The sequence below is a fragment of the Brassica rapa genome, chromosome A03 (assembly GCF_000309985.2).
Source record: "Brassica rapa cultivar Chiifu-401-42 chromosome A03, CAAS_Brap_v3.01, whole genome shotgun sequence".
Classification (NCBI taxonomy): domain Eukaryota; kingdom Viridiplantae; phylum Streptophyta; class Magnoliopsida; order Brassicales; family Brassicaceae; genus Brassica; species Brassica rapa.
In genome coordinates, this window is record NC_024797.2 from 14,505,107 (window position 1) to 14,531,434 (window position 26,328).

At 39.7% G+C, this 26,328-nt stretch overlaps 2 protein-coding genes across 4 annotated transcripts; both read left to right on the forward strand.

The window, feature by feature from the left end:
- Positions 1 to 4,144: 4,144 nt before the first annotated feature.
- LOC103858750 (ETO1-like protein 1) lies at positions 4,145 to 8,276 on the forward strand. Its single transcript, XM_009136168.3, has 5 exons — positions 4,145 to 4,890; positions 4,971 to 6,689; positions 7,004 to 7,295; positions 7,520 to 7,829; positions 7,905 to 8,276. Exons 1-5 carry the CDS (start codon positions 4,772 to 4,774, stop codon positions 8,123 to 8,125), a joined length of 2,661 nt encoding a protein of 886 aa, XP_009134416.2. The 5' UTR covers positions 4,145 to 4,771; the 3' UTR covers positions 8,126 to 8,276.
- Positions 8,277 to 8,520: 244 nt separating this feature from the next.
- Positions 8,521 to 23,530, forward strand: LOC103858751 (BEACH domain-containing protein A2). 3 transcript variants are annotated; one of them, XM_033286123.1, is made up of 20 exons: positions 8,521 to 9,931; positions 9,999 to 10,071; positions 10,134 to 10,219; positions 10,343 to 10,478; positions 10,568 to 10,624; positions 10,884 to 11,006; positions 11,185 to 11,376; positions 11,527 to 11,592; positions 12,146 to 12,260; positions 12,422 to 13,548; positions 13,751 to 14,447; positions 14,565 to 14,667; positions 14,764 to 15,875; positions 15,969 to 17,625; positions 17,829 to 20,765; positions 20,891 to 21,199; positions 21,307 to 21,613; positions 21,697 to 21,843; positions 21,918 to 23,173; positions 23,251 to 23,530. In XM_033286123.1, the coding sequence occupies exons 1-19, from the start codon at positions 9,753 to 9,755 to the stop codon at positions 23,139 to 23,141; spliced, it is 10,647 nt and encodes a 3,548-aa protein (XP_033142014.1). In that variant the 5' UTR covers positions 8,521 to 9,752; the 3' UTR covers positions 23,142 to 23,173; positions 23,251 to 23,530. The 3 variants fall into 3 exon arrangements, with proteins under 3 accessions (XP_033142014.1, XP_033142015.1, XP_033142016.1); XM_033286124.1 differs by lacking the exon at positions 10,884 to 11,006; XM_033286125.1 differs by lacking the exon at positions 9,999 to 10,071.
- Positions 23,531 to 26,328: the final 2,798 nt, after the last annotated feature.

Consider the following 26,328-nt stretch of genomic DNA (forward strand, 5'->3'; position numbering starts at 1 on the left):
GTCTTGGACTATTCTGGAAACAAGAAGTTGATGTACAAATCTTGGAGGCGAATGCCCATGTAATTGACACGATTGTGTCCTTTGAAGGAAAAACCTTTTTCTCTTCTTTTGTGCATGCTAGTACTGATCGTAACACGCGAAATGCCCTTTGGGACAATCTGCTAATTAATGCAACAGATCGGGATGAGCCTTGGTTTGTCACTGGAGACTTTAATGACTTAATAAGCAGGGAAGAGAAAGATGGGGGACCAGAGCGGGCAGAGGGCTCCTTCTCTGACCTCCGTACTTTCTTCTCGGAAGGTGATCTCTTTGACCTCCAACATTCGGGGGACTTCTTGTCCTGGCGAGGGAAACGAGGTGATCATCTCGTGAGATGTAGGCTGGACAGAGCAGTGTCGAACACGCAATGGGCTGAATGCTTCCCAACAGCGAGATGTGAATATCTTGGCTTCGAAAGTTCTGACCATAAGCCTCTGATTTCTATATTTGATCAAGGGAGGAGACGACGAAGAGGAATCTTCCGATATGATAGAAGACTGTGTAAAAATGACGAGGCAAAGCGCATCATATCTGAGTCCTGGCGTGGGAACCCAACGGCCACGGTCTCCTCGAAACTCAGCTCAGCTCGTTCTGCTATTTCAGAGTGGAATAAATCACAGCAGCGCAATAGTCAGCAAGTGATAGAACAAAAGAAATGGGAGCTAAATGAGGCCCTTTCAAGCTCTGTGAATGATACAGCTCTCATTCAAAACATCTCTGAGACACTCAACGCAGCTTACCTTGCGGAAGAAGAATACTGGAAACAACGGAGTCGCCTCCTATGGCTTAAGTTGGGGGACAGGAATACTGGCTATTTTCATGCGATAACAAAGTCAAGAAAACGAGCTAACGGATTCTCGGTGATAGAGAAGGATGATGGCCAAACGGTGCATAAAGAGGATGAGATTGTCTCGGTCATAGGTGACTACTTCCAAAACTTGTTCACCTCACTCCCGGGAGATAGAGAGGAAACTGTTCGGAGGGCTCTCCACCCAATTGTTTCAGATGCTGAGAATCAAATACTTATTGCGATACCATCAGCAGCTGAAATAAGGGAAGCAGCTTTCTCTATTCATGCGGACAAGGCACCGGGACCCGATGGATTCTCGGCGGGATTCTTCCACACACATTGGACGGACGTAGGTCCTGATATTGTCCGCGAGGTGCAAGAATTTTTCCGTGGCGCCCCCCTCCCGAGTGGAATTAATGACACTCATATCCGGCTGATCCCGAAGATCTCCCAGCCTCAAAAAGTCTCCGACTACAGACCAATAGCACTTTGTAATGTCTACTACAAGATCTATTCTAAGATCCTTACCCGACGCTTCCAACCAATGATGGAGAAGCTGATCTCGGAGAATCAATCGGCTTTCGTCCCTGGCCGAGCGATCGGAGACAATGTGCTTATCACTCATGAGGTACTCCACTACCTTAAGACGTCCAAAGCGGCACAGAGATGTGCTATGGCGGTCAAGACTGATATGAGTAAGGCCTACGACCGCCTCGAATGGGAGTTCATCTCGCTGGTGCTAACCCGCCTGGGCTTCCATCAGAACTTGGTCCGATGCATAATGCATTGTATCACATCTGTATCATACTCCTTCCTCATTAACGGCTTGCCTAGAGGGAAGGTAGTACCGAGCAGAGGTATCCGTCAAGGAGACCCTCTCTCCCCCTACATATTTATTATGTGTAGCGAGGTGCTCTCGGGATTATGTAACAGAGCGCAAGAAGAAGGTCTCCTCCAAGGCCTTCAAGTAGCACGAGGATGCCCTCGGATTACTCATCTCTTCTTTGCGGACGATACAATGTTCTTCCTCCAAGCCAACAAGGAGAATTGTGCATCCCTCAAAACCATCCTCAGCCAGTACGAACAGGCATCAGGGCAATCGATCAGCAAAGAAAAATCCGCTATCACTTTCTCAAGGAAAGCTCCAGCTTCGCTAAAAGAAATGGTCAAGAGCGCATTACTAATTGAAAAGGAAGGAGGTGTAGGAAAATACTTGGGTCTTCCTGAGCATTTTGGGCGCAAGAAAAAAGATCTCTTCTCCTCATTGGTTGATAAGATAAAGCAGAAAGCGAGAGGTCGATCGAACAAGTACCTGTCTGCGGCGGGGAAGCTAGTGCTCCTGCAGAGTGTTCTCTCTGCCATGCCCTCCTACCCTATGTCCTGTTTTAGTCTACCGGTATCTCTGTGCAAACGGATTCAATCCGCAGTAACCCGATACTGGTGGGATAGCAACGAAGACAACAAGAAGATGGCTTGGATCTCATGGGAGAGCATGGCCAAACCAAAAGCTACGGGTGGGCTGGGACTACGAGATTTCCAGAACTTCAATGTCTCCTTACTAGCGAAAATTGGATGGAGACTCCTACAAAACCCAACGTGTCTACTTGGAAAAGTTTTATTTGGGAAATATTGCTTAGACAGTGGTCTTCTTGATGTCTCAGTATCATCGACATGCTCTCATGGGTGGCGCTCAGTACTACTTGGAAGGGATCTTCTGGTGCAAAATCTTGGCTGGATTATTGGAGACGGCGCCTCGGTTAATATTTGGACGAGCCCCTGGTTAAGTTTGGATGGTCAACTACTTCCTATGGGCCCTCCCAATGAAGCACAACTGGAGCTCAAGGTGTCGGATCTTATCATTCCGGAAACAAAAGAATGGGATGTCCAAAAAATCAGACGTAACATACCTGATTATGAAGAGAGAATTCTCGCAATTCATCCAAGCCTAACGGGAGCTCCTGACAAACTCATCTGGTTGGGCACAAGATCAGGAGAATATTCAACAAAATCCGGTTACTTCACGGCTGTTACAAGCGAAGATGACAGACTGAACCTACAAGACGATCAACAATTCAAATGGAAAACTAGAGTCTGGAATATCTCCTGCGCACCGAAAGTAAAGCTTTTCTCTTGGAAAGCAATTCGAGGAGCTCTCCCTGTTGGGGAACGACTAATGGAGAGACACGTACCTGTGGATCATCGATGCAAGAGATGTGGCTGCTCGGAATCTATTCTTCACCTCTTCTTCCAATGTCCGTATGCACAAAGGGTATGGCAGCTCGCCCCGTTCACTACGGCATTGGATGTGAGCAGAATAATAGATTTGATGGCTAGCTGGGAGACCTTATGCTCACTTAACTGTCTCCCTCCCGCTGGTATCACTTCGGGGTCTCTTTTCCCATGGGTCCTCTGGTCGATATGGAAAGCTCGAAACAAATTTGTATTTGAAGGACACGCTGCGCCTCCTGAGGACACTCTCTCGTCGGCCATAGCCTTAGCTCGGGAATGGAGTCAGGACGTGAAGAAAGAGAGCCCAAATGCTCTTAGATCGCCTCCTCAACAACACCCATCCCCGCCTGGAACGGTTGTTGTTCGGTCTGATGCAGCCTGGTCCTCTGTTTCGATGAAAGCAGGTCTTGGGTGGGTTATTCTCGATGAAGCAGAGACTCGCTCCTTCCAGTCTTCAGCGAGCTCGGTCCTTTCCCCACTAGCAGCAGAGGGGTTGGCTCTTCGCGAGGCAGTGAAACAATGCAGAGGAGAGGGACGGAATCGGACCTCCTTCGAGCTGGACTCAGCTCAGCTAGTGAAAGCTCTCAACTCTGGACCCCTTTCCAAGGAGCTCTATTGCATTATCGCTGATGTTAACTACTTTATCTCAGCTTTTGATTTTGTTGCCTTTGTTTGGATACCTCGGGAGAGGAATTCCATGGCAGATTGTCTTGCCAAAAATGCATTGAATGTATCAGAACAAGAGGTTGGTGGTGCCTTAATAGCTCCCAACTAACTACTTTGGATTAAGTTAATGAAATGTGTTTCAAAAAAAAAAGGATATAATTTATCTTGTTTGAGAGTTTGCTATTAGTCAAACACTCAAATCATACTATTTATTACGGTATTATACTAAATCTAGAAAGTATACAATAAAATCTGGAAATTGATAAACAAGAAACAGAAGATTAAGGTACACTAAAAGCTAAATTGGAAAATTAAAGGACTACCAAAACTAATTGTTATTGTTTAGTGTGGAGATCTCTTGAAAAAAGAACAGAGGCCATAGTGCTGGTTACTGTTGAGTGTTGAGATCTTCACCAAAAGAGAAAAAGGATATGAGAAAAAAAAGAAAAACTTTCCCTTGTACCAATGAAACAAAACAGCTCTGAGTACTGAAAAAGCGTGAATTTGGAAATCTATTTCCCACTCCCTTTCACTTCGATCTCCTTAAGCTCAAACTTGAAATAATCCTCCCACTCTCTCTCTCTCTCTCTAGGCCTTCCTCTTTCGCCATTTCGAAATTGCAGAAACTCGCGCAACTCCGGGGGGTTCTCTTACTCAACTCTCTTCTCTCGTCTCACTGGTTAAAGACTCTCACTTTCTCATGCCCTAGCCTTCCTAGATTTGTGGGTTTCTCTTTGACTTTTCTGGGTTTGCTTCAGTTCTCCTGGAGGGAGCCACTAAGATTCTGCTGCAAGATTAGGGTTTTCTCGAGAAAGCTGTAATCTTTGTGCTCTACACTTAAATGGGTATCTGTTCTATGGCGATTTCGATTGAGTTTTGTGCTTTAGAAATGATTTAGCTTTAGGTGGTGGAAGATCTTGTAATTCAAAGTTTAGATTTTTTTTAGCTTTAGGCTGTGTACTGTGAAATAGAGAAGAAAGGCTGTAGTGTATTGATTATCCTCTGGCTATCCTGGAGATCTGGGATTTGTTTCATCTCTTATGTCAGATGAGGACTTTTTACCCATCTGATTCTTGTAGTAAAGAATCACATCTCAATTCCTTGAATCCACAGTCATGGCTTCAAGTTGAGAGAGGGAAGCTATCTTCCTCTGCTTCTTCATCTGCGTAAGTTTCTCTCTCTTTCCTCCTGCTTCCATTTGGTTATCTTAAAGCTGTGGAGTTAACCTTTTGCTTTCTTTTTGTAGTCCACTGTGCAGAGAATCCTTCATCAAAGTCCCTGAGCCACAGATACTGCCTCACTATAAGCCTCTTGACTATGTAGAAGTTCTTGCTCAGATTCATGAAGAACTTGAGTCTTGCTCTTTGCAGGACAGATCGAGTCTCTATCTGTTGCAGTATCAAGTCTTTAGAGGTCTTGGAGAGACCAAACTCGGACAGAGAAGCCTTAGATCAGCTTGGCAAGAAGCTACAACTGTCCACGAGAAAGTTGTGTTTGGGTCTTGGCTAAGGTACGAGAAACAAGGAGAGGAAGTCATCGCCGAGTTGCTTTCTTCTTGCGGTAAGTATTCTGAAGAGTTTGTGCCGCTGGATATCGCATCTTATCTCCCGGTTACTTCCCCTGAGGCAGCATCCGTGAAGGTGAAGCGATCTATTTCAAGAAACGTTGTGTTTAAGATAGAACAAGAGAGAATAGCTTGTGACAGAAGGAAGATTGCTAGCCTTTCAGCTCCTTTCCACGCCATGCTCTATGGGAGCTTCACGGAGTCGCTTCTCGACGAGATAGACATGTCAGAGAACCATGTATCCCCCTCCGCTATGCGTGTTGTAAGAGACTTCAGCGTTGCTAATGTTCTAATCGGAGTCTCCAAGAATCTTTTAATAGAAGTTTTGGTCTTTGCTAACAAGTTCTGCTGCGAGAGACTCAAAGACGCTTGCGACAGAGAGCTAGCTTCTCTGGTCTCCTCCATGGAATGTGCCGTTGAGCTAATGGACTTTGCGTTAGAAGAGAGCTCCCCGATCTTAGCTGCGTCGTGTCTGCAAGTGTTCCTTTACGAGTTGCCTGAAAGTTTAACTGATGAGCGTGTTGTGGAGGCGTTGACTCGTGTCAACAGATCTCATGTCTCAACCATGGCAGGGAAAGCTTCATTCTCTTTATACTCTTGTCTAACCGAAGTCTCAATGCGTTTAGATCCTCGTTCCGACAGAACATTGTCTTTCTTGGAGAAAGTGGTTGACTTTGCGGAGAGTGATCGGCAGAGAGTGTTGGGGTTTCATCGTTTAGGTTGCACAAGGCTGTTGAGGAAAGAGTACCGTGAAGCAGAAGAAGCATTCGAAACCGCGTTTAATCTAGGCCATGTGTATTCAGCAACTGGATTAGCGAGAATAGGTTACATCCAAGGCCATAAGCTTTGGGGCTACGAGAAGCTAACCTCTGTGATCTCCTCCGTTTCGCCGCCTCTCGGATGGATGTACCAAGAAAGGTCTTTATACTGTGAAGGCGATAAGAAACTCGAGGATCTTGAAAAAGCAACTGAGCTGGACCCGACTTTGACTTATCCTTACATGTATAGAGCTGTCAAGTTAATGTCTGAACAAAACGCTGAGGCTGCGCTCGAGGAGATCAATAGGATCTTGGGGTTTAAACTTGCGTTGGAGTGCTTGGAGATCAGGTTCTGTCTTTACCTCGGTATGGATGACTATGAAGCTGCGCTTCGTGATATCCAGGCTGCTCTTACTTTGTGTCCGGACTACAGAATGTTTGATGGGAAAGTAGCTGCGAGGCAGCTGAGGACGCTGGTCTATGAGCATGTGGAGAGCTGGACGACGGCGGATTGTTGGATGCAGCTTTATGAGAAATGGTCTAACGTTGATGATATTGGTTCTCTTTCAGTGATCTATCAGATGCTTGAAGCTGATGCTTGTAAAGGTGTTCTCTACTTCAGGCAATCTTTGCTTCTCCTAAGGTAAACTAAGTACTCAATCAGTTTCATCCTAAGGTGGTAACCATGATTCTAAAAACTGGTCTATGCATTATTTTCTTAAATCCGTTTTATACTACTCAAATCAGTTTAAACCATTATAAATCAATTTAAAATAGTTTAAATATGTTAAATTAAGTAATAATGTTAGTACAAATCCACAAATTGGTCTAATTTATTTTGTTTTGTACAACTAATTTTGATAATTCATCAAAATAATCTTAGAATTAAATCCAAAAACTAAAATATATTTTCTCTAACATTTGTGGTAACTGAGCATCTCATGTTCTTTTGACCAGGTTGAAATGTCCTGAAGCAGCTATGCGTAGCTTACAGTTAGCTAGAGAGCACGCCTCGAGTGACCACGAACGTCTGGTGTATGAAGGATGGATCTTATATGACACTGGTCACTGTGAAGAAGGGCTTCAAAAGGCTAAAGAGTCCATAAGAATCAAGAGATCATTCGAAGCCTACTTTCTCCAAGCTTATGCCTTAGCAGAGTCTAGCCTCGATCCATCGAGTTCTTCAACTGTTGTATCTCTTCTTGAAGACGCTCTTAAATGCCCTTCTGATAGGTTGCGGAAAGGACAGGTACGCCTCGTTCACCACCACTTGTCAGGGCTGGTCCTAAGATTTTGAAAGATATAGATAATTTAATAAGAATTTATTAAAAAAATTTAAAATAATTTGGAGGCCTATATATATATGTAATTTTTTCTTAAATTTTTTGGTAGCCAATGCTTCACTAGCCTATGTTCAGGTCCTGTACTTAGTACGGATTCAGAGTTGCTTTATATTGTTTGTTTTGTTTCTAGGCTCTAAACAATCTTGGGAGTGTGTATGTGGATTGTGAGAAGCTAGACTTAGCTGCAGATTGTTACATAAACGCTTTGAAAGTGAGGCACACACGTGCGCACCAAGGCCTAGCTCGAGTCCATTTCCTTAGGAACGACAAGGCTGCTGCTTATGAAGAAATGACCAGACTTATTGAAAAAGCTCAAAACAATGCATCAGCTTACGAGAAAAGATCAGAGTACTGCGACCGTGAGCTAGCCAAATCTGATCTTGAAATGGTCACACGGTTAGACCCTCTCAGGGTTTATCCTTACCGTTACCGAGCCGCAGGTTAGTCTTTAACTCAGTTCGTACGCTCTGTTTGTTTTTTTGGTCATGCTGAAGATAGTGTTTGGTGTTTGTTAGTGTTGATGGATAGTCGGAAGGAGAAAGAGGCGATTGAGGAGTTATCACGAGCTATTGCCTTCAAAGCTGATCTCCATCTACTTCACTTAAGGGCGGCTTTCCATGAGCACAATGGTGATGTTAGTAGTGCGTTGCGGGACTGTCGTGCGGCGCTCTCGGTTGATCCTAACCATCAAGAGATGCTCGAGCTTCATAGCCGTGTTAATAGCCATGAACCTTGAGTGTCAAGAAAGCTTGAGATGATGGTAAAGTGTGAACAAATTTGTATTCATAGTTGTAAACTTATATTCTCTCGTTACTCTTTATTTATTTTTGTTATTGTTTTCCTTAAAATCGGTATTATATTTTCAACCTATCATCTTAAACTTCAAATTTCTGTGGCCTAAAAATGTGAAAACAAAAGTACAAACAATGTGATAGACAGAAAAGTAAAAGTAAAAACATCGGATTTAGCTTTACAAAATCGATGCCAATTTATCATAATTTGACTCCTATTATTTAACTCATAAGCCACATTTGTCAAAAATACAAGTAGTTTTTTTTTAGCAATGGTATCTCTCCGTATAATGTATAATCTTTTGTAAATATTTATAAATTTAATAATGTTGAAAATTCAACAATTGATTAATTTATAGAAAATTTGTTAATTAATAAAATAATATTTATTAATTTTATAGAGAAAATTCTTTTAGTTTATAATTCTATGAAAATTAAAGAACCTATTTCTAAAAATATATAGACAAAATTAAAGTAATATTAGTGATTATAATATAATAAATTTCTATGGCATATTGGACTATCTAGATGACATAATCTTAAGTTCAAAACTTTAAATTACGGTCTCAAACATTTATGAAGTTGAAAATGATACAGTAAATATGTCTTTCGACAGTTACCAGTACTCAATTATATTTTTAAAATTCTATACAAGTTTTGAATGGATATTGAAAAATAATTTAGTTATTGATATAATATGTGTTGATATGGGTTTCAATAACATTTTAACTTCAATAAACAAAAAAAACTTGAGTTATATTTTAGTATAATCTGTTAAGTTATTTTTTTGCTTAAAACCTCTCACATCTAAAATAATAAAAATTAGAAAAAGAGAAGATATATAGAAAAAGACTAAAAGATACATAGATGAGCATTTCTAATAAAAATATTTAAAATATATAGAAAATTATTAATATTTTAATTAAATGAGTTTTTTGAAAAATGCATACAATATTTTCTCAAGTTAGATATTTTAAAGATTTTTGTGTAAATTTTTAAAAATTTAGAAGATTCATCCAATTAAGAAGTTATTCCTATTAAAAATGCTCATGTAAGAAGTTATTCCTATTAAAAATGCTCCCAAAAAGGAAAATAAACGGTGTTTGACTGTTTTCCTTGTCTTTTTTTTTTGTTCTTGTCACGGAATCTTAAATTGACAGAAAAGAACATTATCTATTTTTAGGGAAATGAAAATAAAGAAAATAGCGTGAGTGAGGGAGAGAAAGTGAGAAGACTTTGACTTTGTTTTGAAGCGAGAAACAAGGCGCGGAGAAATGAAGACGATGAGAAACAGCTGCAGAAACATATCACACACCCAAATTGCAGAAAAAAAAATGTTCTTAATCTTAATCCACCAATGAAATAGTTTTTTCTTTTGTTCCTCGTTAAAATTATTCAAAAATAAAATCTCCATTTTTCGTGTCACCTCTCAAGATCTGTTTCCTTAATTATGAGATTAAAGGATAAATCAAATTCGAAGCGTTGTTATTGTTGTTCGAATCGATAATCGCAATTGGGGGTATCAGATCGAAGAATCGGTTCTGAGCAACGTCGTCTTGAAACGGTGGAACGATGAACTGGGGAACATTGCTCAAGGACTTCAAGGATAAGGTCGGATTAGCTGACGGCACAACCGCCGGAGACGCTTCCCGTGACCTCATCCCTCCGCCGTCGTCTCCACCCTCGCCTTCCTCGTCCTCGAGCTACGCCGCGTCTCCTCAACGTGACCTCACTTTATTATCTCCCACAAGGTAGGCAATGAATTGATTAATGTTGGCATAAGCAGTCAATCAATGAGTCACTTGTTTAATTTAATAGCCGAGAGAGATATAACTTGGAGCTGGAGTTTAGGAGATACTGGGAAGAGTTCTCTTCCTCCACCTCCGAACAGGTTCGTGCTTTTATCATTTGTTCATTGATGATAATCATTTAATTTATATATTGTCACACCAGGAGAAAGAAGCAGCCTTGACTATGACTGTGAATACGTTTTGTACCATAGCGAAGCAGCATGCCAACATAGATCATTTAGTTACCATGTAAGCCACCCTCCCCTTTTCTATCTCTATGGATTCATATTGAACTAGGAGATAAATGTCCCTGAGTCTTCACTATTAAGGGATTTTATACGTCACATATCGAGAATTTTATTTCAATTGCAGGTTAGTAGAAATACATGTATTCTCCTTTGTCATTGGGAGAGCATTTGTGACAGATATTGAGAAGTTAAAGATTAGCAGCAAGACAAGGTCATTGGATGTAGAGAAAGTTATTAAGTTTTTTTCTCAAGTCACCGAGGTTTGCCTCTCCTTGTGAGTATTAGTGAATCAGGACATGTTACCTTCTCTTCTATTTTAATCCATGATTTTGTTTTTTTTTTCCTGCAGGAAGGTGTAAGTCACGGTGAAAACCTTTTAACTGCTGTTGAAGTCCTTGTATCTGGGGTACCCTTTTTTACTTTTACTTGTCTTCCTTCTCTTGACCGAATGATTGACAACACTTAACTATGAGTTTTAAGTTTTAGTTGTTTACCAAAAAAAAAAAAAAACTACTCGAGTTTCAATATTTGATAGCTAACTGGTAGTTACCCTCACCAATTTTGGAGGACGTGGGAAATATTTTAGGGTGCTGACTCTTTTATGGTTTGAATGCTATAGACTGTATTGGTTTATATACTCAACCTTTCATGTGTTTTCTTTTTAGAACATTGACAAACAATCTCTACTGGATTCTGGGATATTGGGTTGTCTTATACACACGCTCAACGCGCTTCTGACATATAGTGTAGCCAGTGAAGGTGAAAAATCTGTTAGTTTGGAAGAAAAGGTAAATATGGCAGATGTAGTACTCTTTAAGCTAGTCACTTGAGGTTCTATTTCAATGGTTTTCAATACAAATCTGACATATTTTCTACATTATAAGTGTTTCATCCTTGGTACTGGCCAAAGTGTTTACTCTGCAATGCCTTATCTTTGAGACTTTTAACGCATCCTCATTCTTGCAGGTGGAGGAAAGCGTTATCCATATCATGAAAGCACTGGCAAGCCATCCTTATGCTGCACAGAGTTTGATTGAAGATGACTCCCTTCGGTTGCTTTTCAAAATGGTTGCCAATGGTTCCGTTGTGGCTTTCTCTCAATACAAAGAAGGACTAGTTTCATCCCGTAACATACAGCTTCAAAGACATGCAATGCAGGTAATTTGTTGCTCCCCTGTTCTAAAAATTGGGCAATGTGTTTTGAAGCTGAAACAGCTGCGAACTGCACTTTAGTATGATCTTTGAAACTTGAGCGGATGTTGTGATGCTGAAAGTTTCATTATTGATTCCCTTTGGTGTCTCGTTCAGATTCTTGGGCAGCTTCTTGTCAATGATAATGGGAGCACAGCAAGCTACATACGCAAACACTATCTGGTATGCCAGTGGATTCTGTAGATAGCCTCTATGTGGTATACCGGTTCTTGTATCATGTATCGTAAGATGTGACCCTGAACATAGGCCAATCATATCGAGCTTATCTTCAAACTATCTGAGGTCTCTGTGATAAGAAATTTGGTTATCAGGAGAATTTAGTGAATTTTACTAGTAGAGCCTGAGACTCAAACTAATGATAAGTATTGGTTTTGTGCATATACTTTAGTTTGCAATCTTGGCAGTGCCGTATATATCTGCAGTCTGGTATTTAAGAAGGTCTCTTTTGTGTGCTTATAGTTATTTTACCATTCCACAATATTCCTTTTCTTAAATTAAGGTGTTTATATGAATGCGTGTCCTTGTTTTTTCTGTGAACTTAAGATGAAGGAGATCAGTAAAAAGTGTCACTGGTAGATCTTGTAACTAAGTACCACTTTTTGGATTCTGTTTAGTGTGAAAAAGTGGGCGTATGAAACGTTGCTTTCCTGATTTTAATTTTGCTTGCTCTATTTTACGTCTTCGGAAGTAATTCTTTGGCTAAATTCTCCTGCAGGTAAAGGCTCTCCTAATGGCTATCAAAGATTTTGATCCAGATTGTGGGGACTCAGCCTATACAATGGGCATTGTGGATTTGTTACTTGAATGTGTGGAACTATCGTACAGACCTGGTAATTTGGCTTAGAGAAATACACAAGAACTCAAAATATGTCAATGCCTGTGGAAAATGTAGCTGGATAGTATAAACATTAGGCAGTCATCTTCTTGCTTGTGGATTTTGTATAACGGCTCTGAGTATGGTTGCTGATCTTTTTCAAATTTGAATATGTAGAAAATGGTGGGGTCAGGCTAAAGGAGGACATACGAAATGCACACGGTTACCATTTTCTTGTACAGTTTGCCCTGGTTCTATCTTCCATGCCGAAAAATATGGTTTCTGCCTCCAGTCATTTATCTCAACACCAAAATAGTGGGTTGGATGACTCTGAACTACAGTCACCCCATTCAGTGAATAGTAGGCAAAATGATGAGTTTGGATCACAAAGTTTCTCCCCTTCACTATCAAGATTGCTTGATGTTCTTGTCACCTTGGCGCAGACTGGTCCCATTGAGTTATCTGGAGGAAGTACCTCACTACTGCCTCAAACAAACCCCACTGGGTATGATGAAACATGGGAACAAGGAAGTGGTAAAGTAAAAGACCTTGAAGCTGTCCAAATGTTGCAAGACATCTTTCTTAAAGCAGAAAACAAGGATCTTCAGGCTGAAGTGTTGAACCGAATGTTTAAGATATTCTCAAGCCATATGGAAAACTATAAAATGTGCCAAGAATTAAGGACTGTTCCACTTCTCGTGCTGAACATGGGTGAATTTCCTTCCTCACTGCAAGAGATAATCCTCAAAATTCTTGAATATGCTGTCACAGTTGTAAATTGTGTTCCAGAGCAAGAGCTGTTGTCACTTTGTTTCTTGCTTCAACAGCCAATCAATTCCGAGTTGAAACATACCATACTTTCGTTCTTTGTAAAGCTGACATCTTTTGATGTGCAGTACAAGAAAGTCCTATGTGAAGTTGGTGTTTTGGAAGTCTTACAAGATGAGCTGAGGCAGCACAAGCTTCTCATGGGTCCAGATCTGTATAGTGGTGTTTCCAATCATTTGAATCGGTTACCTAGTTCGCCTAGCTTCAAACAACACCTAGATAATAAGGATGCCATCATTTCATCACCAAAGCTAATAGAATCTGGTTCAGGAATGTTACCTATCTTTGAAGTTGAAAGCACTATAACGGTTGGTTGGGAGTGTATGGTCTCTTTACTAAAGAAATCTGAAGCTAATCAGGAAGCTTTTCGTTCTGCCAATGGTGTGGCCGTTATTCTTCCATTGTTGATCTCTGATGACCATCGTACTGGCGTTTTGAGAATTTTGTCATGCTTAATCACGGAAGACGCTAATCAGGTAAGTTTACATTACAGTAAAATGTATCTTGATTATTCCTGTTTTACCGTTTATCTGATGAATTAATCAAATGAGTTATATTAGTTTGGCTAGGTGTTTTATTCTTTAGATTATGCCGCCACTAGTGAGGTTTCTGTTGTTTCGGTATCAGAAATCCTCTGGTGTCTTGTAAAGAGTAACTCGTATCTTACCATCCAATCAGGTCCATCATGAAGAGTTACATGCTGTTATCGACGTGTTGAAGAGTGGAGTGGTCACTGGAATCTCTGGGCATCAATACAAGCTTCATCACGAAGCCATATGTGATACCATGGGTTCTCTGTGGCGTATTCTTGCGGTTAATGGCTCTGCTCAAAGAGTGTTTGGTGAATCCACTGGTTTCTCTCTTCTACTGACCACCCTTCACACGTCCCCGGAAGAAGCATGCAGGGATGAGTCTCATTTGATGGTTCACATCAAATTGTTCAAACATGTATTGCGCCTCATGACATCTGCAGTGTGTGAGAATGCTGTGAATAGGATGAAACTGCACAATGTCATTATATCTCAGACATTTTATGATATTTTCGTGGAGTCAGGTTTGATGTGTGTTGATCTGGAAAGACAGGTGATACAACTGTTGTTAGAACTTGCACTTGAAGTTTTGCTTCCACCTTTTTTGACATCAGAATCTATGGCCTCAGCTGAGATGGCAGAAAGTGAAAAAGCTAGCTTTCTTGTAAAAACCCCATCTGGGCAATTTAGTCCTGACAAGCAGAGGATATATAATGCAGGTGCTATCAGAGTTCTGATCCGTTCACTGTTGTTTTTTAGTCCAAAAATCCAGTTGGAATTTCTGAATCTTCTGGAAAGGCTTGCACGTGCCACCCCATTCAACCAGGAAAATCTCACGTCAGCTGGTAAGGTCTTATGTCTTAGAGTTCCTTGGGCTTATATTGTAATTAGCTAAGTCAACTTTTAAATCTTGTTGTGCACTCTTGTCGTCTTTACCTGTGATATGAATTATTATTGAGCAGGTTGCGTGGAACTTCTACTGGAGATTATCCACCCATTTCTTCCGGGTTCATCTCCATTTCTTTCTCATGTTTTAAAGATTGTTGAAGTTCTTGGGGCGTATAGGTAGTTAACATAGCTAAAATCTAATACATAGTCTTAATGTGACCAGATTTGTTTCGAGGCTGATCTTATTCAAAATACGGTGTTATTCTGGTGCAGATTGTCCCCTTCTGAGCTCAAAATGCTTTGTAGATATGGTCTGCAAATGAGGGTTAAGAATTCAGGTCAGGCGATAGTTGGTATGATGGAAAAGCTAATTCTCATGGAAGACACAGGATTGGAACATGTTTCGCTGGCTCCTTTTGTAGAGATGGACATGAAAAAAACTGGGCATGCTTCTGTTCAGGTGTCCCTGGGAGAAAGATCTTGGCCTCCTGCTGCTGGTTATTCATTTGTTTGTTGGTTCCAGTCTCGTAATTTTTTTGCAACCCAAGGAAAAGCAGCAGGAGAGTATGAAGCTGGTGGTTCATCAAAGACGCAGGTTTTGAGTGGGCAGCAAAGTGAACAAAATGTTTTCCGGATATTTTCTATCGGTGCAAGTAACGAAAGTCCATTCTATGCGGAACTTTATTTTCAAGAGGATGATATTCTGACCCTTGCCACTAGCAGTTCAAATTCTTTGTCATTTTCTGGATTAGAAATTGAGGAGGGCAAGTGGCATCAACTTGCTGTTGTTCATAGTAAGCCTAATGCTCTTGCCGGACTCTTCCAAGCTAGCATCGCATATGTTTACATTGACGGAAAACTAAGGCACATGGGTAAATTGGGTTATTCTCCTTCACCTGTTGGAAAATCATTGCAAGTAACAATTGGAACTCCAGCTACTTGTGCCAGGGTAAGCGATTTGACGTGGAAAATACGCTCATGCTATCTTTTCGAGGAGGTGCTTTCATCAGGCTGCATTGGTTTCATGTATATTCTCGGTAGAGGGTATAAAGGTCTCTTTCAGGATGCATATCTCTTACGTTTCATGCCTAATCAGGCTTGTGGTGGGGGCAGCATGGCTATCCTTGACTCGTTAGTCACTGACATGTTGTCATCGTCCAATAGCCAAAAATTTGAGGAAAGTAACAGACAAGGGGATTCCAAGGCAGATGGTAGTGGGATTGTATGGGATCTCGAGAGGTTAGGAAATCTTTCCTATCAGTTAGCTGGTAAGAAACTTATTTTTTCATTTGATGGAACATGCTCAGAGTTCATGCACGCGGCTGGAAATTTTATCCTCCTCAATCTGGTTGACCCATTGTCCGCTGCTGCTTCTCCTATTGGAGGTATACAATGATCCCATATAACTGTAGTTTATATTTTACATTTTTCCGTTTTAGTCTCAGTTGTGTTTCATTCTACGTTTCTCAATTATATAGGAATACCTCGTTTTGGGCGCCTGGTGGGAAATGCAAGTATCTGCAGACAAAATGTGATTGGCAACACTATCCGCCATGTGGGAGGAATGGCTGTTGTAATTGCACTTGTTGAGGCTGCCGAATCTAGAGATATGTTACATATGGCTCTTTCATTGCTTGCCTGTGCCCTTCAGCAGAATTCACAGAATGTGAAGGATATGGAAACATACAAGGGCTATCATTTACTAGCTCTGTTTTTACGTCCCAAGATGGCGCTTTTTGACATGCAATGTTTGGAGATATTTTTCCAGATTTCTGCATGCGAAGCGTTCTTTTCAGAGCCAAAGAAGTTGGAGAGGGGACAGAGTACCATTAGCATGTCACCTACGAAGAATGTACCTGAAAACAACTATGAGGATATTAGTCTGTCAAAGTTTCAATATGAAACTTCTTCAGTTGGATCTCATGGATATATGGATGATTTTTCAGGGCCCAAAGATTCTTTTAGTCAGTTATCTGAGCTAGAAATTGGAGATATTCCTGTTGAAACTTCAAACTGCATCGTCTTATCTAATGCAGACATGGTGGAAAATGTCCTCCTGGACTGGACTCTCTGGGTGACAGCCCCTGTTTCCATCCAGATCGCCTTACTTGGTTTTCTGGAGAATCTGGTCTCAATGCTTCGGTACAGGAGTCACAATCTTACAATCTTGCGCCGAATCAACCTGGTAGAACAGTTGTTAGTAACACTTCAACGAGGGGATGTGGAAGTTCTTGTCCTAGAAAAAATAGTTGTTCTTCTTGGATGCATCTTAGAAGATAGATTCCTTACTTCTGAGCTTGAAAATGTGGTTAGGTTTGTGATTATGACATTTAATCCACCCGAAATAAAGTCTCGAAACTCACCAAGGCGAGAGTCAATGGGAAAGCATGTAATTGTGAGAAACTTGCTTTTGGAAATGCTTATTGATCTCCAGGTAACCATAAAAGCAGAAGAACTGTTGGAGCAGTGGCATAAGATGGTCTCATCAAAATTAATAACGTACTTCCTCGATGAAGCTGTGCATCCTACTAGTATGAGATGGATCATGACTCTACTCGGTGTTTGTCTCACTTCTTCCCCAAGCTTTTCTCTTAAGTTTGTTACAAATGGAGGTTATCAGGGGCTAACACGGGTACTTCAAAGCTTTTATGATTCCCCAGACATATATTACATTTTGTTCTGCTTGATATTTGGGAAACCTGTTTATCCAAGACTACCTGAGGTCCGGATGTTGGACTTCCATGCACTAGTGCCGAATGATGGAAGCCGTGTAGAGTTGAAGTTTTTAGATCTGTTGGATTCAGTGGTTGCCATGGCTAAATCTACTTTTGACAGATTGATCATGCAATCAATGATTGCCCACCACTCTGGGAACCTTTCCCAGGCGAGCGCTAGCTTTGTAGCTAAGCTTGTCGAGGGAAATGTCGATATGACAGGGGAGCTTCAAGGAGATGCTTTAATGCATAAAACATACGCGGCACGGTTGATGGGTGGCGAAGCATCAGCTCCTGCTACTGCGACATCTATTATCCGTTTCATGGTTGATCTTGCAAAGATGTGCCCTCCATTTTCAGCTGTTTGCAGAAGCGCAGAATTTCTCCAACATTGTGCTGATCTTTACTTTTCATGTGTCAGGTTTGCATCACGTGCCTATTAAGTACCATGTAGTTAACGTAGATGTTTACACACATTTTTTATTCCGGATTCAAATTATGTTTCTCCATCCCGATTTATGACATAGATACAACAGATACAGGATTTTTCTTTTTGGTGTTGTAGTTAGTATATGACCTGAAAGAATTTTGCAAATTTTGACCAAAAGTTGGGCTGTGTTGTAGGGCTGCTCATGCTGTGAAGATGGCCAAACAGCTTTCAATAAAAACAGAGGAGCAGTGTCTAAGTGGTGGGGATGATAGCAGCGCACAAGGCGTTTTCTCTAACTTGCCTCAAGACCTGGACCAATCCACAAAAACCTCCATCAGTGCTGGAAGCTACCCTCAAGAGCAGGTCAGTGTGAGTTCTGAAGGCATGCCTTTACCTTCAGATTATGTGGTTGCTGATAAGGTGGAGAAGATTCTTACAACACCGTCAGGGGCTTCAGCAAAATCATTTCAAGATCGTGAGTATGTTAAGAAACTGGATGGTGATCGTGTTAGCCCTGTATCAGCTTCCAGTGAACTGGAATTTCGAGACTGTAAAGGTAAATCAAGTAAAATTCAGCCAACAGATTCTCAGAGTTCTGAATCCTTCTCGATGTTAGAGTCTCCCGTTGTATCTGAAAAATCAAGTCGCAAAGGCCCATTCACTTCTTCAACATCTCCGCTTCCATCGCATATCTCAGTTAGTGAGTTTGATGCATCTTCAGATCACAAGTCAGGTTCACAAGGTTTATCTGCTGCCCATACATTGTTTAAAATTAGCCCAAAACTTCTCCTCGAAACTGATGAATCTGGGTACGGTGGTGGGCCGTGTTCCGCTGGAGCAAGTGCGGTGCTGGATTTTATGGCGGAGATATGTGCCGACTTAATGACTGAGCAGATGAAAGCAGTACAGACTTTGGAAAGCATTTTAGAAATGGTTCCTTTATATGTGGATCCTGAATGTGTTCTAGTATTCCAAGGCTTATGCCTTAGCAGAGTCATGAACTATCTTGAGAGGCGTCTCGTGCGTGATGATGAAGAGGATGACAAAAAACTAGACAAAAGAAAATGGTCTGCAAACTTGGATGCATTTTGCTGGATGATTGTGGATCGTGTCTATATGGGCGCTTTTCCTCTACCAACTGGAGTCCTTAGAACCCTCGAGTTCTTGTTATCAATCCTGCAATTAGCTAACAAAGATGGTAGGGTTGAAGAATTCACTTCTTCAGGAAAAGGTCTGTTATCCATTGGAAGAGCAACCAAGCAACTAGATGCATATGTTCACTCAATCCTGAAGAACACAAATAGAGCAATACTGTATTGCTTCCTACCATCGTTCTTGACAACTATTGGAGAGAAGAACCTGCTTTCACGTCTGGGCTTGCTTGTTGAATCTAACAAGAGGCAACCCTCAGATGAGGAATCTGGAATTGATATCTCAACAGTTCTTCAGCTGTTGGTTGCAAACAAGAATATCATATTATGCCCAAGCAATCTTGACACAGATTTGAATTGCTGTCTGTGTGTGAATTTAATCTCTCTGCTCCATGACCAGAGGAAGAATGTGCAAAACATGGCATCTAATATTGTCAAACATATGCTGGTTCACCGAAGGTCTGCTTCTGAGGATTTGCTTGTCAGAAAACCACATCGAGGACAAACCCTCGATGTACTACACGGAGGTTTTGATAGATTGCTGACTGGAAATCTTCCAGAATTTTCTAAGTGGCTTGAGAGCTCAGAAGAAACTGTAAAGAAAGTATTGGATCATGGTGCTGCGGTTATGTGGACTCAGTACATAGCTGGCTCGGCAAAATTTCCTGATGTTCGGATGAAAGGCATGGATGGCCGCCGTACGAGAGAGATGGGAAGAAAGTCACGAGATATTTCTAAGTTAGACGTGAAACGCTGGGAGCAGTTAAATGAGCGAAGACATGCACTTGACATAGTGCGGGATACAATGTCCACTGAGCTTAGAATTGTCCGGCAAAACAAATATGGTTCGATACTTCATGCCGAGAGTGAGTGGCAAAATCATCTCCAACAGCTTATACACGAGCGTGGTATATTCCCACTGCGTGTTTCCCAAGGATCTGGAGATCTTGAATGGCAACTCTGTCCTATCGAAGGTCCATACAGAATGCGGAAAAAGCTTGAACGATGTAGCCTGAAAGTTGATAGCATCCGTAAGTTACTAGAAGGGAAGTTGGAACTTGAAGAAATTGAACTACCCAAACCGAAAAACGAAGATGGCATAGTTATTTTTGATAAGGATTGTGAGCCAGATTTCCTGCTAAGTGAACTTTATAGCGAGTCCTTTTTCGAAGAAGCTGATGCTCTTAAGGATATTCCTTCTGCTAGAAATGGATGGGATAACGATGGAGGCAGTAGTTCAAGTGAAACGAGTCTTCATAACGCTCTTGATTTTAGTGCCAAGTCTAGTGGTACAATATCTGTTCTAATCAGCGAAAATACAGATGAAAAATCAGAGACTGGATCTCCAAGAGGGTCATCTTCTGGTAATATGGATGAAACAAGAGATGTGGAGGAAGAATCAGAGAAGGAACTGAACGACGATGGTGAGTATTTGATCAGACCATATCTGGAACATCTTGAAAAGATTAGGTTCCGATACAATTGTGAGAGAGTTGTTGGTTTAGACAAACATGATGGGATTTTCCTGATAGGGGAACTATGCCTATATGTTATAGAGAATTTTTACATTGACGATCATAGCTGTATCTGTGAGAAGGAATGTGAAGACGAATTATCCGTTATCGATCAGGCGTTGGGTGTGAAAAAAAATGTCACCGAAGGCTTGGAGTTCCAGTCCAAGTCTAGCCCACTATGGAGTACAAATATGAAAACCGGAGCTGTAGGGGCAAGAGCATGGGCATATGGCGGTGGGGCTTGGGGGAAGGAAAAAGTGCGTGTGACCGGTAACTTGCCACATCCTTGGCGTAGGTGGAAGTTGGATAGTATTCATGAAATTTTGAAACGTGATTACGAGCTGCGTCCAGTTGCTGTTGAGTTATTTAGCATGGATGGATGTACTGATCTCCTTGTGTTCCACAAGAAAGAGAGGGAAGAAGTCTTTAGAAACCTGATTGCCATGAATCTTCCAAGGAACCGCATGTATGTCATCTCTTTTTTTTTTCTCAATCAAGAACTGAGCACTATGCAGCTTACTTCTCCACAAGGCCCTCCAAAATCTTGAAGCTGCTTGTTTATTATGTTTGCCATTTTTTTCTTTATTGCAGGCTGGATACAACCATATCAGGATCAGGGAAACAGGAAAGTAAAGAGGGTAGTCGTCTTTTCAAGTTAATGGCAAAGTCTTTCACCAAAAGATGGCAAAGTGGAGAGATCAGCAATTTTCAATACCTAATGCATCTCAACACCCTAGCCGGACGTGGATACAGTGATCTCACACAGTATCCGGTATTTCCATGGATTCTAGCGGATTATGATAGCGAGAGTCTTGATTTGTCAGATCCAATGTGTTTCCGGAAGTTTGACAAACCAATGGGTTGCCAGACGCCTGAAGGAGAAGAAGAATTTAGGAAACGGTTTGTGATGTGCCTCTTAATCTTTGTCTAATGGTACTTATGATTGATTGTGTCTTCATCAAGTCATAACTGGATTATATTTTTTCCTTTTTACTTTCTCATTTCAGATATGACAGCTGGGATGATCCAGAGGTGCCAAAGTTTCATTATGGTTCTCACTATTCAAGTGCAGGCATTGTTCTCTATTACCTCATTCGCCTCCCACCGTTCAGTGCTGAAAACCAGAAGCTCCAGGGTGGTCATTTTGATCATGCTGATAGACTTTTCAATAGTATTAAAGAGACTTGGCTAAGTGCATCTGGGAAAGGAAATACATCAGATGTGAAAGAACTAATTCCTGAGTTCTTCTACATGCCCGAATTCTTAGAAAATAGATTTAACCTTGATTTTGGTGAAAAACAGTCGGGAGAAAAGGTAAGGTTAAGTAGTTCTAATGGTGCTTGTATATGTACCTTTTAGCTTCTCCGTTCGTGAGCAAGTTCCTTGTTAAATTTCAGGTGGGTAATGTCTTTTTACCTCCTTGGGCTAGAGGGAGTGTTCGTGAATTCATCCGCAAGCACAGAGAAGCGTTGGAGTCTGATTATGTTTCAGAGAATCTGCATCATTGGATAGATCTCATCTTTGGGTACAAACAGCGAGGAAAGGTACATTACATGTTCTCCTTCTGGATCATTTGCTTCGTGAAATATTGAATCTTACATGTTCTCATTATTTTCAGGCTGCAGAAAAAGCAGTGAATGTTTTCTATCACTATACCTATGAGGGGAATGTGGATGTAGATGCAGTTACGGATCCTGCCATGAAAGCATCGATACTAGCGCAGATTAATCATTTCGGACAAACGCCTAAGCAACTGTTTCAGAAACCTCATGTTAAAAGAAGAACAGACAGAAAAATCCCTCTGCATCCTCTGAAACACTCGACGCATCTAGTTCCTCGAGATATACGTAAATGCTCATCGTCTATAAACCAGATCATCACTTTCCATGACAAGTTGCTTGTCGCCGCCTCAAACTGTTTCCTGAAACCGAGAGGCTATAGGAAGTACATAAGATGGGGTTTCCCAGACAGGAGCTTGCGATTCATGAGCTATGATCAGGACAAGCTCTTATCCACACATGAAAATCTCCACGAAGGCAACCAGATCGAGTGTGCTGGTGTTAGCCACGATGGGCGCGTTGTCGTCACTGGAGCAGACGATGGTCTACTCTCTGTGTGGAGAGTCAGCAAGGATGGTCCGCGTGGCTCACGGCGTTTACGGTTAGAGAAATCCCTTTGTGCACACACAGCCAAAGTCACTTGTCTACGTGTAAGCCAACCTTACATGATGATTGTGAGCGGTTCAGATGATTGTACAGTTATCATATGGGATCTCAGCTCATATAATTTTGTGAGGCAGCTCCCTGAGTTTCCAGTTCCTGTTTCCGCAATCTACATAAATGACCTATCAGGAGAAATCATAACTGCTGCTGGAACTTTACTCGCGGTATGGAGCATCAATGGAGATTGCCTTGCTGTGGTTAACACATCATCACAGTCACCATCTGATTTTATAGTATCAGTAACAGGCTCAACGTTTTCTGATTGGCTGGAAACAAAATGGTATGTGACTGGTCATCAAAGCGGGTCGCTTAAAGTGTGGCAGATGGTGCATTGCACTGATCCGGTCGGTGCTGAGATCAAATCTGCTAGCAACAGAACAGGATGGACAAATCTTGTGCCGGAATACAAGTTGCTTCCACACAAGGAGTTGGATTGCCATAAGCAACCGATCACAGCTCTGCATCTCACGGCCGACCTGAAGCAATTGCTGAGTGGAGATTCGGGTGGACGTTTGATTTCATGGACAGTTCCAGACCAGATACTAAAAGCTTCACTCAAAAATGCTCTCATAGCTCAGAATCTTAAGCATCATCATCTAGAAGCTAGGATTGGAATCTAAAGCAATCACTAATGGTAGATGAAAATCAGAATGTAAGACCTCAGGACAACGGTTGGCTTTGTGTGAATCTCTTACCTCAAGTATTGATTCTACCTCTTCTGTTTTGCAGGTTTAATGTTTTCTTAAATCGAAAAATTGTGAAGCAACAAAGGGATGGAGAAACTGGTACAATAACTTAGAGGCTTTTGTATTGAGAATTTGTGTAGATACAGCTAATAGGCAATTTGTGTAAATTAATAGTACAGTCCCATCTCTAAATTCTCAGATGAAAATTTTGTAACCATTTTAATGTTTTTTGTTTGTAGCTTAGGAACTTCTAACTTGAACAATGGCTTCAACATTAATGGTGATATTTCTGTTTTTAAACTGTAAACCAGACAACAGTTTCATGTTTTTCTGTTTTTAAACTGTAAACCAGACGACAGTTTCAGGTAATGGAGTCAGTGAATGACCTTGCACTGGCAGGACCGGCTCAATGGTGTCATAGGTTCTAGGGCAAAAAAAAAAATTAATTCTAAACTATTATTTAAAAAAAAAAATCTGATAGATATATGTTTTTTTTCAAAATACCAGAAGTATTTTTAAAAATAAATCTATGGAAATAAAAAAAAAAATCATATAAAAAATTGGATCCCTTTTTTATTTTTAATATAAAAATACATGTATTTTTTAAAAAAAATTAGACCCTTATGTATTAAGAAATAGAGGGACAACGGATTGGGTCCGGGGTGGTCCGCTCGCCCCCTATCTAAGCCGGCCCTGTGCACAGGTAATGAAGGACTTATCAGCTCTTGTGATTGACCAGAACATACTTCATAACACTTTTTGGTTTAAACAATTTATCTCACTAGAGCTCTCTCAACGAAATGAAATTGCACAATTAACATAGAAAATGTATGTCTCTGAAGTTCCAAGCAACTTCAAGTTGATAGGGGTATATGCCCTGAAAAGTCTCTCTCTGTGTTCGGTGAAAATCCAAGAAAACTCTTGCGAAACTCTATCAAAGAGCCAAGGAAAATCCACAAAGAGCCAATAACGATCCAAATATGATTTGACACCAAATCTATATAATTCTGGTGAAAATAAGCTCTTGTAGCGATTCTATTGATGATGGAAAACTAGTAACTCTTAGTCTGGATTTATAGTGTTAGAAAGCTATAAATAAATTAGTATGTGAACCCGGATCTAAGAGTATTCACAACGGTTAACACGGTAATATAGATATCTATTCTATTAAAATAGAAGTCATGAATTTTTTCATGTGTGATTTTTTTAATTTGGATTATCGTTTAAATTTTTTGTTAAATGTATTTTATTAAAACTAATAACACATACACATAGAATCTATTCAACTAAAATAGAAGTAATGACTTCTTTCGTGTGTGATTTTTTTTAAATTTGGACAATCCTTTAAATTTTTTATTAAATGTATTTTATTAATAACACATAGAATCTTTGAACTACTTTAATCATAATATATTCTTATATCTTTTTATTTTAGATATAAAAATATGTATTTTTAAAAAAATCTAACAAATCTGTTTGAAAATATATAAATAAGATCTTAATTTTTAAAAAATATATGTACATATTTTCACTAATTTTGTAATTAATTTTGAAATATTATATATATATATATATATCTATGTCAATATCAATAAAGTTTAATTATATACCATATAAAGTAAATAAAATGATTATTTCGATTTATTTACCAAAAACATGATTGTAAATAAACAAAAGATATTGGTTTTGATTTCTGTGTTTACTCTAATGTATATATTTTTTATGCATACAAATTATTTTTTTTTGTTTTTTGAAACTCAGTCTCTTTAGATGCATGGTGTTCTTCTCTATTACATTTGAAGCGTAAATCATTTTTTAATAATATAAAATCATTTTTGATTTATATTACTAATGAAATCCTTATCCCCTATATATTATTTGATGATCATTTAAAAAATTGTAACATCAATTTTGTATTAATTACAAAACGAAGTTGCTGAGGTGTTATCTCAAAAAAATTTCTTAATGCTTATATCGTACCCTTACAATGATTTTGGATAAACCTTCGTCTAATTTATTTTCCCGTAGATAAATTTATTAGCATTACATTAAATAAAACAGTCCACGATTATAATAGAAGACATTTATATTAAAGTTTTATCTAACTTTTATATTTTAACAGATTGTTATAAAATGGATTATCCCTTATTATTAAAGTAAATCTATTTCATAATATAAGGTTGAGTAAAACTCAACCATTTAAGCGAAATGATATATAAAACTCAACATAACTTGCAAGAACAAATCTGGTTGTATAGCCCTTCTGACGGTTATTCAAATTTTCTTCACCATTAGAATTAGTGTATTGTGAGCCCCTGTTAACTACTAATTAAGTATAATTCAAAGGAGAAATTACCTACACCGAATAGAATAGTAGAACATCCTGTTTTATGGTAAAATTGGTATCTTCCTTTTACAAACACATCTATATTTCACAAACCGAGAATTAACAAAAATTTCACTGGTGATTTCTTTTTTCATAGATACCAAATTCAGTCTAAACCTAAAGCATAAAAACAGAACCATGAACCTCCGTCTTTCACTTTTGATGTTCTTCAAGTCGAGATTATAATCAATTGTTACACATAAATAATCAAGGTATGTTTTCAAAGGTTCATTGTTAGTAGGTCCATAACATTTTTTGATGAGAGAATCTCTATATCATTTGAATAATATAGTCTATTGAACTATCAAGTATCCATTTTAAATATATACTCGACAGTTAACTATAAACCGTGCAATTAACGAGTTATTTCAGTTTTTCTCTATTTGTGGTCGGTTAATAGTCTACATTATTTCAATTGAACTGACGGATACACAATGCACAATTTGGTCGGTATAATAATAGTCTTAGATGCGATATGTAAATTAGCGTGATATACAAATGAAGAATCAGTCTCATATGGTAAGTTTACTTTAATTGTTTCTCCGTTTATAACAATGTAGATACACTATTAATACTTGGCATATGGTACGTGAAACTTTGTCACCAATTTTATTGTTTCTTACGAATATTTTTTCTTGATATACAATTTGGTATAGGTGCAATATGGTAAGATGATATTAAATGTTTCTATCGCATAGTTTAAGAAACTAAGATAGTTTGTCACCAAGTCTATAT

Bases quoted from the DNA above. Each gene is read 5' to 3' on its own strand.
- LOC103858750 (XM_009136168.3), top strand. From the start codon at position 4,772: ATGAGGACTTTTTACCCATCTGATTCTTGTAGTAAAGAATCACATCTC. The intron at 4,891-4,970 runs GTAAGTTTCTCT...TTCTTTTTGTAG, and splicing joins TCCTCTGCTTCTTCATCTGC to TCCACTGTGCAGAGAATCCT. The intron at 6,690-7,003 runs GTAAACTAAGTA...TCTTTTGACCAG, and splicing joins CAATCTTTGCTTCTCCTAAG to GTTGAAATGTCCTGAAGCAG.
- LOC103858751 (XM_033286123.1), top strand. From the start codon at position 9,753: ATGAACTGGGGAACATTGCTCAAGGACTTCAAGGATAAGGTCGGATTA. The intron at 10,072-10,133 runs GTTCGTGCTTTT...TTGTCACACCAG, and splicing joins CTTCCTCCACCTCCGAACAG to GAGAAAGAAGCAGCCTTGAC. The intron at 15,876-15,968 runs GTATACAATGAT...TCAATTATATAG, and splicing joins TGCTGCTTCTCCTATTGGAG to GAATACCTCGTTTTGGGCGC.